This window comes from Copadichromis virginalis, linkage group LG17 (genome assembly GCF_057382275.1).
Source record: "Copadichromis virginalis isolate Kocher_CV1m ecotype Utaka linkage group LG17, C_Virginalis_male_GT1.1, whole genome shotgun sequence".
NCBI classification, from domain to species: domain Eukaryota; kingdom Metazoa; phylum Chordata; class Actinopteri; order Cichliformes; family Cichlidae; genus Copadichromis; species Copadichromis virginalis.
The window spans coordinates 5,317,330-5,328,884 of record NC_140634.1 but is presented as its reverse complement, the minus strand read 5'-3'; the positions used below and the strand labels follow the sequence as shown (position 1 = coordinate 5,328,884).

The 11,555-nt window shown below is 46.9% G+C and overlaps 2 protein-coding genes and 1 long non-coding RNA gene across 3 annotated transcripts; 1 reads left to right on the top strand and 2 right to left on the bottom strand.

The window, feature by feature from the left end:
- Positions 1–1,160: 1,160 nt before the first annotated feature.
- On the bottom strand, positions 1,161–1,903 carry LOC146688852 (uncharacterized). Its single transcript, XR_014916146.1, has 2 exons — positions 1,844–1,903; positions 1,161–1,356 (listed from the first exon to the last, which is right to left on the bottom strand). It is a non-coding gene; the product is annotated as an uncharacterized LOC146688852 (long non-coding RNA).
- A 290-nt stretch (positions 1,904–2,193) lies between these two features.
- Positions 2,194–6,007, top strand: LOC146688851 (amphoterin-induced protein 2-like). Its single transcript, XM_085437423.1, has 2 exons — positions 2,194–2,255; positions 3,660–6,007. Exon 2 carries the CDS (start codon positions 3,743–3,745, stop codon positions 5,255–5,257), a length of 1,515 nt encoding a protein of 504 aa, XP_085293549.1. The 5' UTR covers positions 2,194–2,255; positions 3,660–3,742; the 3' UTR covers positions 5,258–6,007.
- A 2,652-nt stretch (positions 6,008–8,659) lies between these two features.
- On the bottom strand, positions 8,660–10,687 carry LOC146688850 (uncharacterized). Its single transcript, XM_085437500.1, has 2 exons — positions 10,348–10,687; positions 8,660–10,217 (listed from the first exon to the last, which is right to left on the bottom strand). The coding sequence occupies exon 2, from the start codon at positions 9,974–9,976 to the stop codon at positions 8,660–8,662; it is 1,317 nt and encodes a 438-aa protein (XP_085293626.1). The 5' UTR covers positions 9,977–10,217; positions 10,348–10,687.
- Between the last annotated feature and the right edge of the window lie 868 nt (positions 10,688–11,555).

Sequence of the window (11,555 nt, the reverse complement as noted above, 5' to 3'; positions counted from 1 at the left end):
TAATTGGTTAACGATTACTGAATAAACAATAGCTATACTTCTCACAGTGTATAGTGTTACACAGGTCAAAATTCAAAATAGTCTTGAACGATAAATCCATTCACACTCACATTCACAGCTACAGCCAGTTTAGAATCATTAATTAACCTAACATGCATTTCTTTGGATGTGGAGGGAAGCTGGAGGACCTGGAGTAAACCCACTCAATTGCTGGGAGAACATGTAAACTTCACACACAAATGTCCCAGCTGGTTGGTGGATTAGAAACCAGGCATTCTTGCTGTGAGGCAACTGTGCCACCCCTAGTTTTATAACAACTGATTTCACAAAAATCACCAAATATCACTGTTTATGTGCAGCAGCCAAAGCTGAAAGCACAACAGGGATGTCTTATCCAGTTTTACCTTCTACTGGCTGTGATAAAAAATGGGAGCCACTTTTAAAGAGAGGAGGTCAGGGTGGATGGACGAGTTGACAAAACACTGGGCAAGTGCAGATAAAGGAGATTGTTTCCCATATCGAATCAGCATTGGTTTAACTACAATTTCCATAAGTCTTTCTTGAAGTAGGTTCTTTTGGGTTCTTTTATTTTTTTTATTTGTTTTATGGGGGAATGGGGAAGAACAACTCATATTAATTTTAGTGATCATTAGGACATGCAGCTGAATTAAAAATTATGTAAACAGATTTAGTTTAGCCCAGAAGATGGTAAACAATTTATTTTAAAATTGACATATTTTCTGTGATAACAAATAGATTATCACCAGTCAGTTAAAACTCACTGAAAAGTCCTGTGAACCTCTTCTGTGCACATGTGCCCAACAACATGACTTTTTGGGAGTAGGGGCAGGGTGACACCATATCTGCTATTACAGGAATCTCCCATAGCCCTCAGAATTCTTTGAGTGCCATGTCTCCTACATTGTTAACCTGGGTATCAGCTGTTAAATGCTGGGCAGGTGGTGTACAGAAGGTCCACAGCTTTTCTATTATTATTTCTCTTAGGTTTTGGCACTTGCTTGCATTTAACAGCTCACAGAAACAATTGACATGTGATGGGTTCAACATATCATTTGGGAATGGAAAAACTTATGAGGTTAACCAACAGGGAGCTATTCGGAGTAGTATTTATATGGTGACAAATCACAACAACAGTCATCTCAAGGTAATGTATTGTATTGTAAGGTAAAGCTCCTACAATAATACAGACAAACCCCAACAATCAGATGGCCTCCTATGAGCAAGTAGTTGGCAACAGTAGAAAGGAAAAACTCCCTTTTATCACGAAGAAACCTCCAGCAGAACCAAACTCATGGAGCCATCTGCTCACGGGAAGAAGACAGGACAAAAGACATGCTGTGAAAGAAAGGCAGAGATTAATTACAACTAATGATAAAATGCAAAATAATGTATAAACACATAAAGAGGTGAGTGAAAAAGAAGTGATCAGTCCGTTAAAGGAAGCCCCTAGCAGCCTGGGCCTATTGAAGCGTACCTCTGGGAGGGTTCAGGGTCACCTGATCCAACCCTAAATAGTCCTGAAGAGTGCTTTAAAACTTACCTATTACATTTCTAATACTACTTTCCAAATTCTGTAAAACCCAAATATTGAGCTACATTTTGTCACTTTTCACAATACACATGCAATTTGAGCCATGTTTAAAATATCATTGCAAATGGATAAACGGGAAAACGGGAAATAACGGGAAGTATTAATGGAAAATCCTGGAAATACTTTGATGATCGTCTGATCGCCTTTTAACTGAAACAATAAAATCTAAAATACTAGTCTACTTTTATTATTATTGTTATTGTTATGATTGACTTATTGAGCTGCACTCACCTTCTGATAAATTAGGCTATAAAGCAGTGGATTTGCAGAGTGTGTGGTGCTGATGCTGTCCTCTCTGCCTCTGCTGCACCTTCTCCCTCTCCTTCTCCTTGCAGGGTGCCCTGTCTCCTCCTCTTGGCATCATCCACTCTCGCATCGTCGCTGTATTGGCTGCTGTTTTGTGTTTCGTGTTTACTCGCAGGACGACCCCTCCCACGGTGACATGTAACCCGAGCTTCAGGTGAACAATTCTGCTCCGGCACCTCTCCGTGGATTGCTCAGAGGGTTGAAAACGATGCGCTTTGCTGCGAAAAGCTCCAAGTTGCTTTTGAAAGACTCGTGAAACATGACCCGGTCGCCCCCCAAAAGAGCGGGTCTGGATAACGGCACGACGATTTGAACGGGCAGCGATGTGGATGTAAAGGTGAGCTGGGTTTATGCTGTGCGTCTGCGTTTTGGTTCCTTCAAAGTCGCAAAAAAGCCGGTTAATATTGTTCTGCTGAGCCGTGTGTGGGGGAAAGAGCAGGAAGGACAAATAACTGATTAACTCAGGCGAGCATTGTAGATGAATAAGTATGGCAATAATGTAGACCCACGGTCACGTTTCTATATTTTTAAACTATCTTTTTCAAGTTTTCTGTGCATTTAATATAGTTTTTGCAGTAATTCTTTAAGATTTGTAACTAAAAATCAGGTTTTTGTTTAAGTAAAAGAAAATCTTATTTAGAATACATATTTGTAAGGCTTGATTATGGATATGCATTTAAACGTATATCCAAAGTAGCTAAATACATTTCTGTAACAAATAATAAATACAAAAATACAAGTGAACGGGATTATTTTCTTCACTTGTTTATTTCTGAGTTAAAACATGTCTGGGTTTTCAAATTGAAATTAGGTTTGCAAAAGGTGGCACAAGAGCCTGTAAACACAGAATGATTGGCACTGCAGCGTAAGAAATTATTTAAATGTTTGTTGATTATCACATTAATTTCTGTCAGTTGTTTAGTGATTGCTTGGCTGTCTCCTTTCTGAATTGACTTCATTTTTTTTTTTCTCCCGTGCCTCTCTGGTATTAATCCGCTCTTGCGTTACTGCTCATTTCTTTAAATTACCATTATGAGAGAAATTTATCAGGGAAAACAGCTGCTTATGGTGATTTGAAGAGTTGTGTATCCGAATTATTCAATGACTCTTGATTAACATAATAATTAATAATAGTTCTGACTTATTCTTGGTGTTTATATTATCTGGTACCTTGTTTTCTGAATGGATGAAAAGGTCTACATAAATTTACTGATGCATTTGTTAAAATTGAGGGGGCAAGTAGAAAGTAGCAATTGGAAAAAAACATATGCTAATCTGTTTTCTTTATGTGTACAATGTGATACTAACCTGTAAACAGATGCATTATTACAAAAGATGTGGTCTTGTGAGCAGTGAAGTAAGCAGACTGTATTTGTATTGGTGGGGAATAGGGGAGGAGTGTTACTGCTGTGCACATATCAGGTTACACTTGTTCCAGTCTTTACTTCCAGTTGTCATGTATGGGTGATGCCAGCAGCAATCATTGTTGTATTCAAATGTGGATTATAAATTATTTTTAGAGTTGCATGCATGTCATGCCTTTACCTATTTTATCCATTTCCTTAAACAGTCTTACTGTGTGTTCCTCTTGTCATCTCGGTGCCTTTAAAAAAAAACTTTAAATAGAAAACACTTTTATTCTGATATCGTCATCTACTATGTGTATTTTTATTCTCAGGTAGTATAATGCATTAATTTCCATTGTCTTTCTCTTTCACTTTTCTTGTTTTGTCTCTTCAAGCTGTAGACTGAGGATTATATAAACCTGACATGTGTACACCTAATGAGACGGTAACCTGAGGTCCATCCTGAGGAAAAACCAGGATGCATTCCATTACCTTGGAACTTTTAGGCAAGACCAATGTCAGGGGTTGCTGCAATCCCTCTGCTGCAGGAGTGCTGTTCCTGCTGTGTCTTGGCTTCCCTCCCTCTATGGCCGCTTGCCCACCTTCCTGCCTTTGTGCCAGTGATATAATTTCCTGCAGCGGATGCAATCTGTCTGTGGTGCCCTTTGATCTACCAGGTTATGCCACACGGTTGGACCTTAGCCACAACAGACTCACTGCCCTGCATGTGGGCTGGATTTCCCAACCGCTGCAACGGCTCGTTACGCTGATTCTCGGCAAAAATTTCATAAGAAGCATTGACGTGAACACCTTCAATGTGACACCACATCTCCTCCACTTGGACCTCTCGTCCAATCAGCTGACAGTGCTGAACTCATCCATCTTCAGTGGGTTGAAAGAACTGAAGGAGTTGCTGCTGTTTGACAACCAGATTATTCAAATCGATCCAGGCGCCTTCAAGGACCTCTGCAACCTACAGAGGCTCTACCTCTCTACAAACAGGCTGTCAGTCTTCCCCCTAGTCATTTATGAAGAACCCGAGGGACCTCTAAATCTGACATTTCTAGACTTGTCATATAACAGACTGACTAAGGTGCCTGTCCAAAGCCTCCTGTCCCTCACTCGCCAAAGAGGAATTTATTTGCAGGAAAACCCTTTAGTCTGTGACTGTGCGTTGCTTGCCTTGCTGGAGTATTGGATGTGGAAACAGTATCCCCCTCTACTGGATTTCAGAGGTGACTACCCATGTAAAAAAGGAGCAAAGTCAGGAGTTCATTGTAAGGAGCATGAAATGTCAGCTATGCCCCTTGAGACACAGATCTACCAAGTAGAGCCTGGTCAGTGGTTAAGAGTGCCATGCCCAGGGTTGACTTTGCCTGCTCAGGAGGGGCTTGTGGTGTTTTGGGTCACCCCTACAACGGTACTGAATTCCTCAAACAGTGATCTAAGTGCCCGCCTCGCAGTTCTTCCCAATGGCACCCTTGAAGTTCGAGAAGCGCTGACGGAAGATTCTGGAACATATGGGTGTGTCATACCCCGCGGACATAACTACAATCCCAGTCACTCTCTGGAGGTCACAGTGGTAGTTGGAAATTTAAGCATTACCTCCGCCAGCGGTTCAGCGCATCGCAATAGTGCAGAAAATTTCAACACTGCATTTACCACACTGGCTTCTTGCGTGGTCAGCATCATATTGGTGCTCCTCTACCTCTACCTCACCCCCTGTCGGTGTCGGGATGGCCGCGGCGGGGACTCGAGAGGCTGCGGCGGACGAGCCATCATCCTGTGTTCAGACCCCAGAGATGTGGAGACAACACAGCAGCGGTCAAATGGGAAGAAGGTGGTTTTCTTAGAGCCTCAGACCGAAGACTCTGACACTGGCTGCACCAAAATTGCAGCAGTTAACTTGAGTCATGTCACTTCCGAGGGCATTCTTAAAAATGGAAGTAGGACAGTGGGACAGCCCCTCACAGACCCCACTCACATGGCATAGCAAGAAAAAGAACCTTTTGCACATTTCTGTACAGCATGAACCCAAGTTTTTTTTTCTCACTGTCTTCTTTCAGTACATCATGAAAAAATCCATTTGATGTGAGTACTGCACAGTGATTCTTGTGAAGTAGTTATGCACTGTGGGGTTTGGGTGTTTGGTCTAAAGCAGAAAATGCAATCCTTTTGTGGGCAGAATTTCAATTATGTCTCGACTGTAAGTGGTGTCTGTTTTTTTAATATTAAGAGTTCATATGGAAATTTCAGTGTTACCGCAGGAAATTGTTACAGCAAAGATCACAAAGATAGAAATGTGGGTGGGTTTTTTATATTGGGCAGAGAGAAATATTCACACCTGATGTGATGAGCTGTTAGAGGCAGTGGCGGCTGTTGGGTATTGTGCTTGCATTTTCAATGCATCATGACCATTCTTTTAGCATCTGTCTTGTACCGTGGGGCATAGTGTCTTTGAAACATGCCAGTCGTACTTGTGAATTTATCTTAATGTGGTTTAACAATGTTGTGCAGATGAAACTATGTCTGCCATTCACCTTTAAAATCTATATGAATCTGTAAAAATTTCTTCTTAGACTAAAATACACACAAAACCCATTGTTTTGCTATTGTTGCAGAAAAAAAAAAACACTTGATGAACTGTTACAGGGGTGGTTTACTTCAAGAAGAACACATTTCCAAAATACACCATGATGATATATTGTTGTTATTGTCATGGCTTTTGTAAATAAATGATGGATGTAGCTAAAAGTATGTCATCCGTAGATTTGTGGTCTGCCATTTTGGGGTGGGGGAAAAAAAAAAAATCTATACGGCACAGAATCACGTGTATGTACTGATATAGGGACACCAAATATTGACATTTCGAATGAAAAATCAATAAATAATGAATATATTAAAATGTTCTGGGAATACTACTCTACCAACAAGAGGGCTCGTGTCCTTCACCACCATCCCAAGACAAAATTAGCCGAACAAACTTACAATAAATCCGTTCAACCAAAAAAAAAAAAAAAAACATCCAACATATAATTCTATAATTTCCAACTTGACTCCATTCAATTGAAGACTGAAAGCAAACTGACTCTGCATTACAGGGAGTCCAGAATTATTAGGCAAGTTGTATTTTTGAGGAATAATTTTATTATTGAACAACAACCATGTTCTCAATGAACCCAAAAAACTCATTAATATCAAAGCTGAATGTTCTTGGAAGTAGTTTTTAGTTTGTTTTTAGTTTTAGCTATTTTAGGGGGATATCTGTGTGTGCAGGTGACTATTACTGTGCATAATTATTAGGCAACTTAACAAAAAACAAATATATACCCATTTCAATTTTTTTTTTTTAACCAGTGAAACCAATATAACATCTCCACATTCACAAATATACATTTCTGACATTCAAAAACAAAACAAAAACAAATCAGCGACCAATATAGCCACCTTTCTTTGCAAGGACACTCAAAAGCCTGCCATCCATGGATTCTGTCAGTGTTTTGATCTGTTCACCATCAACATTGCGTGCAGCAGCAACCACAGCCTCTCAGACACTGTTCAGAGAGGTGTACTGTTTTCCCTCCTTGTAAATCTCACATTTGATGATGGACCACAGGTTCTCAATGGGGTTCAGATCAGGTGAACAAGGAGGCCATGTCATTAGTTTTTCTTCTTTTATACCCTTTCTTGCCAGCCATGCTGTGGAGTACTTGGACGCGTGTGATGGAGCATTGTCCTGCATGAACATCATGTTTTTCTTGAAGGATGCAGACTTCTTCCTGTACCACTGCTTGAAGAAGGTGTCTTCCAGAAACTGGCAGTAGGACTGGGAGTTGAGCTTGACTCCATCCTCAACCCGAAAAGGCCCCACAAGCTCATCTTTGATGATACCAGCCTAAACCAGTACTCCACCTCCACCTTGCTGGCATCTGAGTCGGACTGGAGCTGTCACGGTCTGGAGGGCAGACCGTGGGGATGTGGGGAAAGGAGGACCCAAAACGCAGACTCTGCGATGCAAACAGTGCTCTTTATTTACAGTGGAAAGCTGTAAACACAATAACTCCCCGTTGCTCCCTCGAACCCCATGTGCGTGCTTCCCTCCGACGTCTGTGCTCGTGCTCCCCGCTGTTGTGTTACTGCACACCCTGTGCGTGCTGCCCTTCTGGTCCCTCGTTTCACCTGCAGGACAATACAGAAGCAGCCGTTAAACACTGAACCCGCACACACACACACACACACACACACACACACACGATCCGCACTTCCTAATGCTACACACTGACTTGGAGTCTTAGCTTAATGATCCCGCGCCGGTGGGAGCTCCAACTCTCTCCTAAGTAGCTCCCCCGACGAGCCCAGATCACCAACAGGTGTGGCATGAACTTCAGGTGTGGCCAGTCCTTCCGCAGGGCCACACCCCTCAGGCCTGCAGGTGGCTGAGCTCCATCCTCCAGCCACACCCGCAGACATACACACCCATACCCTGCCTATACATATGAGTGGGACACAGACTAACACAGCACAGTGCAGAAAAACACACACATCACCAAAATAATAATAACAACAATATCAACGGGAGGTGAGTCAAAACTGCTCACGGACCCCGAGTCCTCCAGAGCTGGGTCCGTGACAGTACCCCCCCCCTCTAAGGGTCGGCTCCCGACGACCCGAAAACAAAAACACAAACCAAAAACCACAGCACAACCAACCCAAGGTCACAGTTCCAAAGTCCGACCGCACCCCCTGCAACGGAGCAAAAAAAAGAAAAAACACCACAAAACAGTCTCAGGCGGCCCATCATTACAAAAAGAGTTCAGGGGGTCTACCTCGAGTCCAATGGCGGCAACGTTGCAGCTCCGGCGGACGGCCACGGGTCCGGCAGCAGCAGCAAAACTGTTCTGGTGGCCTGCCACTGCTCCAGTGGCGGCGGCACCGCTGTCCCTCCGGTGGCGGGCCCCGGGTCCAGTAGCGGCGGCGCTGCTCCCCAGGCGGCCTGCCCGGGATCCAGTGGCGGTAGCGGCGCTGCTGCTCCTCCGGCGGCCTGCCTGGGATCCAGTGGTGGTGGCGGCGCTGCTGCTCCTCCGGCGGCCTGCCCCGGGTCCGACGGCGGCGGCGCTGCTCCCCAGGCGGCCTGCCTGGGATCCAGTGGTGGTGGCGGCGCTGCTGCTCCTCCGGCGGCCTGCCCCGGGTCCGACGGCGGCGGCGCTCCTCCCCAGGCGGCCTGCCCGGGTTCCAGTGGCGGCAGCGCAGCTCCGGTGAACAACAGCGAGGTGTGGTACATGGCCGATGACATGCCGGTCGATGACGCGCCGGTCGCTGGCGCAGACGCGTTGGGCGTAGCTGCCGTGGAGGGCGCGCTAGACATGATGGTCCATCTGACTCGCTGACCTCCAGTTCAGGCTGAGCGAGTCTCTCCGGACCTCCGAGCTCCTCCGGTGGCAGCGCGGGCTCCACAGGCTCGCTCGCCTATCTCCGGCTCGCTGAGCTGCTCCAGCTCCGGCTCACAGGGCTCCGCAGCTGGCGGTGCGGGCTCCTCCGGCTCGCCTAGCTCCTCCGGCACGCTGAGCTGCTCCTCCTCCGGCTCGCTGGGCTCCACGGCTGGCCGTGCGGGCACCTCCCGCTCTCTGAGCTCCGCCTCGCTGAGCTGCTCCTCCCGCTCTCCGGACTCCTGCTCCGGCTCGCTGGGCTCCACGGCTGGCCGTGCGGGCACCTCCCGCTCACTGAGCTCCTGCTCGGGCATGCTGAGCTCCTCCGGCTCGCTGAGCGCCTCAGCTGACGGTGCGGGCTCCTCCGGCTCGCTGAGCTCCTGCTCGGGCATGCTGAGCTCCTGCTGCAGCTGGACGAAGTCTGAGGTTTCCCGAGCTTGCACTACCCCCCGGGCTTTACGCAGGGTGCAAAGGCAGGCGGAAACTCCCTTGAGCTGGCCGAGGTAGGAGTTTCCCTCCAGGATTGCCTCGATGGCGTTTAACCCCACCACTCCTGCCCTTGCGTTGGTGGTGTGAGTTACCCAGTCCATCAGGCGTTGGACGCGGGTGAGGTCGCTCTCTCCGGACAAGGCCGCTGGAGTGGGCAGTGGAATGGAGGCTGCTGCTGGTGGAGAAGATGGCTGAGCGTGTGATGTGGATGGTGAACAGGATGAAACGGTAAGCGGTGAGGTAGATGTCGCGGGGGATGATTCAGCAGGTGACGGCTGGATCACTAGCCGGGCGATAGGCTGAGGTACAGCGACCAGCTGGGCCGCGGGCTGCGCTTTGGCTACCGGCTGGGCAGCTGACCGTATAAACATAGCCCCAGAGTAAACAGTTGAGGTGAGTGACGATGAATTGTCCATATGACTCACCACAGCCGGCTGTTGAGATGTCTGTGGATTTAGCTGCGGTGAGGAACGCTGGCGGCGCGAACGTCGTTTCCGTGTCGGCGTCGGGGCCGGCGTCTCAGGCAGTGAATCCACCAGCTGTCCGAGCTGGTGGGCAGCCTGAGGAGGAGAGTGGAGGTGGAGGGTGGAAAGTAAGAAGTCCAGGACCACTGCATTAAGGGAGTCCACCAGCCAGGGGAATTTAAAAAGCATCTCCTGCAGCCGCCTCTCCACGGCGCGACGCAAACCTTCCGCTGGCTTCTCCCACCACACCTCACATAGGTGGTACACTTCATCCATAACTTCCCTCCTGAGCCTCTCCTCGGAGACCGCTGGGTCCATAAGTGGCGGGATCATTCTGTCACGGTCTGGAGGGCAGACCGTGGGGATGTGGGGAAAGGAGGACCCAAAACGCAGACTCTGCGATGCAAACAGTGCTCTTTATTTACAGTGGAAAGCTGTAAACACAATAACTCCCCGTTGCTCCCTCGAACCCCATGTGCGTGCTTCCCTCCGACGTCTGTGCTCGTGCTCGTGCTCCCCGCTGTTGTGTTACTGCACACCCTGTGCGTGCTGCCCTTCTGGTCCCTCGTTTCACCTGCAGGACAATACAGAAGCAGCCGTTAAACACTGAACCCGAACCCACACACACACACACACACACACACACACACACACACACACACACACACACACACGATCCGCACTTCCTAATGCTACACACTGACTTGGAGTCTTAGCTTAATGATCCCGCGCCGGTGGGAGCTCCAACTCTCTCCTAAGTAGCTCCCCCGACGAGCCCTGATCACCAACAGGTGTGGCATGAACTTCAGGTGTGGCCAGTCCTTCCGCAGGGCCACACCCCTCAGGCCTGCAGGTGGCTGAGCTCCATCCTCCAGCCACACCCGCAGACATACACACCCATACCCTGCCTATACATATGAGTGGGACACAGACTAACACAGCACAGTGCAGAAAAACACACACATCACCAAAATAATAATAACAACAATATCAACGGGAGGTGAGTCAAAACTGCTCACGGACCCCGAGTCCTCCAGAGCTGGGTCCGTGACAGGAGCTCTCTGCCCTTTACCAATCCAGCCACGGGCCCATCCATCTGGCCCATCAAGACTCACACACATTTCATCAGTCCATAAAACCTTAGAAAAACCAGTCTTGAGATATTTCTTGGCCCAGTCTTGACGTTTCAGCTTGTGTGTCTTGTTCAGTGGTGGTCGTCTTTCAGCCTTTCTTACCTTGGCCATGTCTCTGAGTATTGCACACCTTGTGCTTTTGGGCACTCCAGTGATGTTGCTGCTCTGAAATATGGCCAAACTGGTGGCAAGTGGCATCTTGGCAGCTGCACGCTTGACTTTTCTCAGTTCATGGGCAGTTATTTTGTGCCTTGGTTTTTCCACACGCTTCTTGCGACCCTGTTGACTATTTTGAATGAAACGCTTGATTGTTCGATGATCACGCTTCAGAAGCTTTGCAATTTTGAGACTGCTGCATTCCTCTGCAAGATATCTCACTATTTTTGACTTTTCTGAGCCTGTCAAGTCCTTCTTTTGACCCATTTTGCCAAAGGAAAGGAAGTTGCCTAATAATTATGCACACCACCTAATATGCTTAATTGGTAGTAGGCTTTTGAGCCTATACAGCTTGGAGTAAGACAACATGCATGAAGAGGATGATGTGGACAAAATACTCATTTGCCTAATAATTCTGCACTCCCTGTAAGCTGCTGGTTAAAAGTGTGGTTAAAAGTGTGGTTGTATTACCACATTGCTGTCTGAAAAATAGTGTTAATTTATTTGAAATTATTACTTAGCAATAAAATTTACAGGCATATTCATGTGTCTATTGGCTTCCTTGGGCTCAATCAATGTCCCCTGTTTTTCATCCATTAAACTTTTGCAGGCAACAGGTCACT

Bases quoted from the DNA above. Each gene is read 5' to 3' on its own strand.
- LOC146688851 (XM_085437423.1), top strand. From the start codon at position 3,743: ATGCATTCCATTACCTTGGAACTTTTAGGCAAGACCAATGTCAGGGGT.
- LOC146688850 (XM_085437500.1), bottom strand. From the start codon at position 9,976: ATGATCCCGCCACTTATGGACCCAGCGGTCTCCGAGGAGAGGCTCAGG.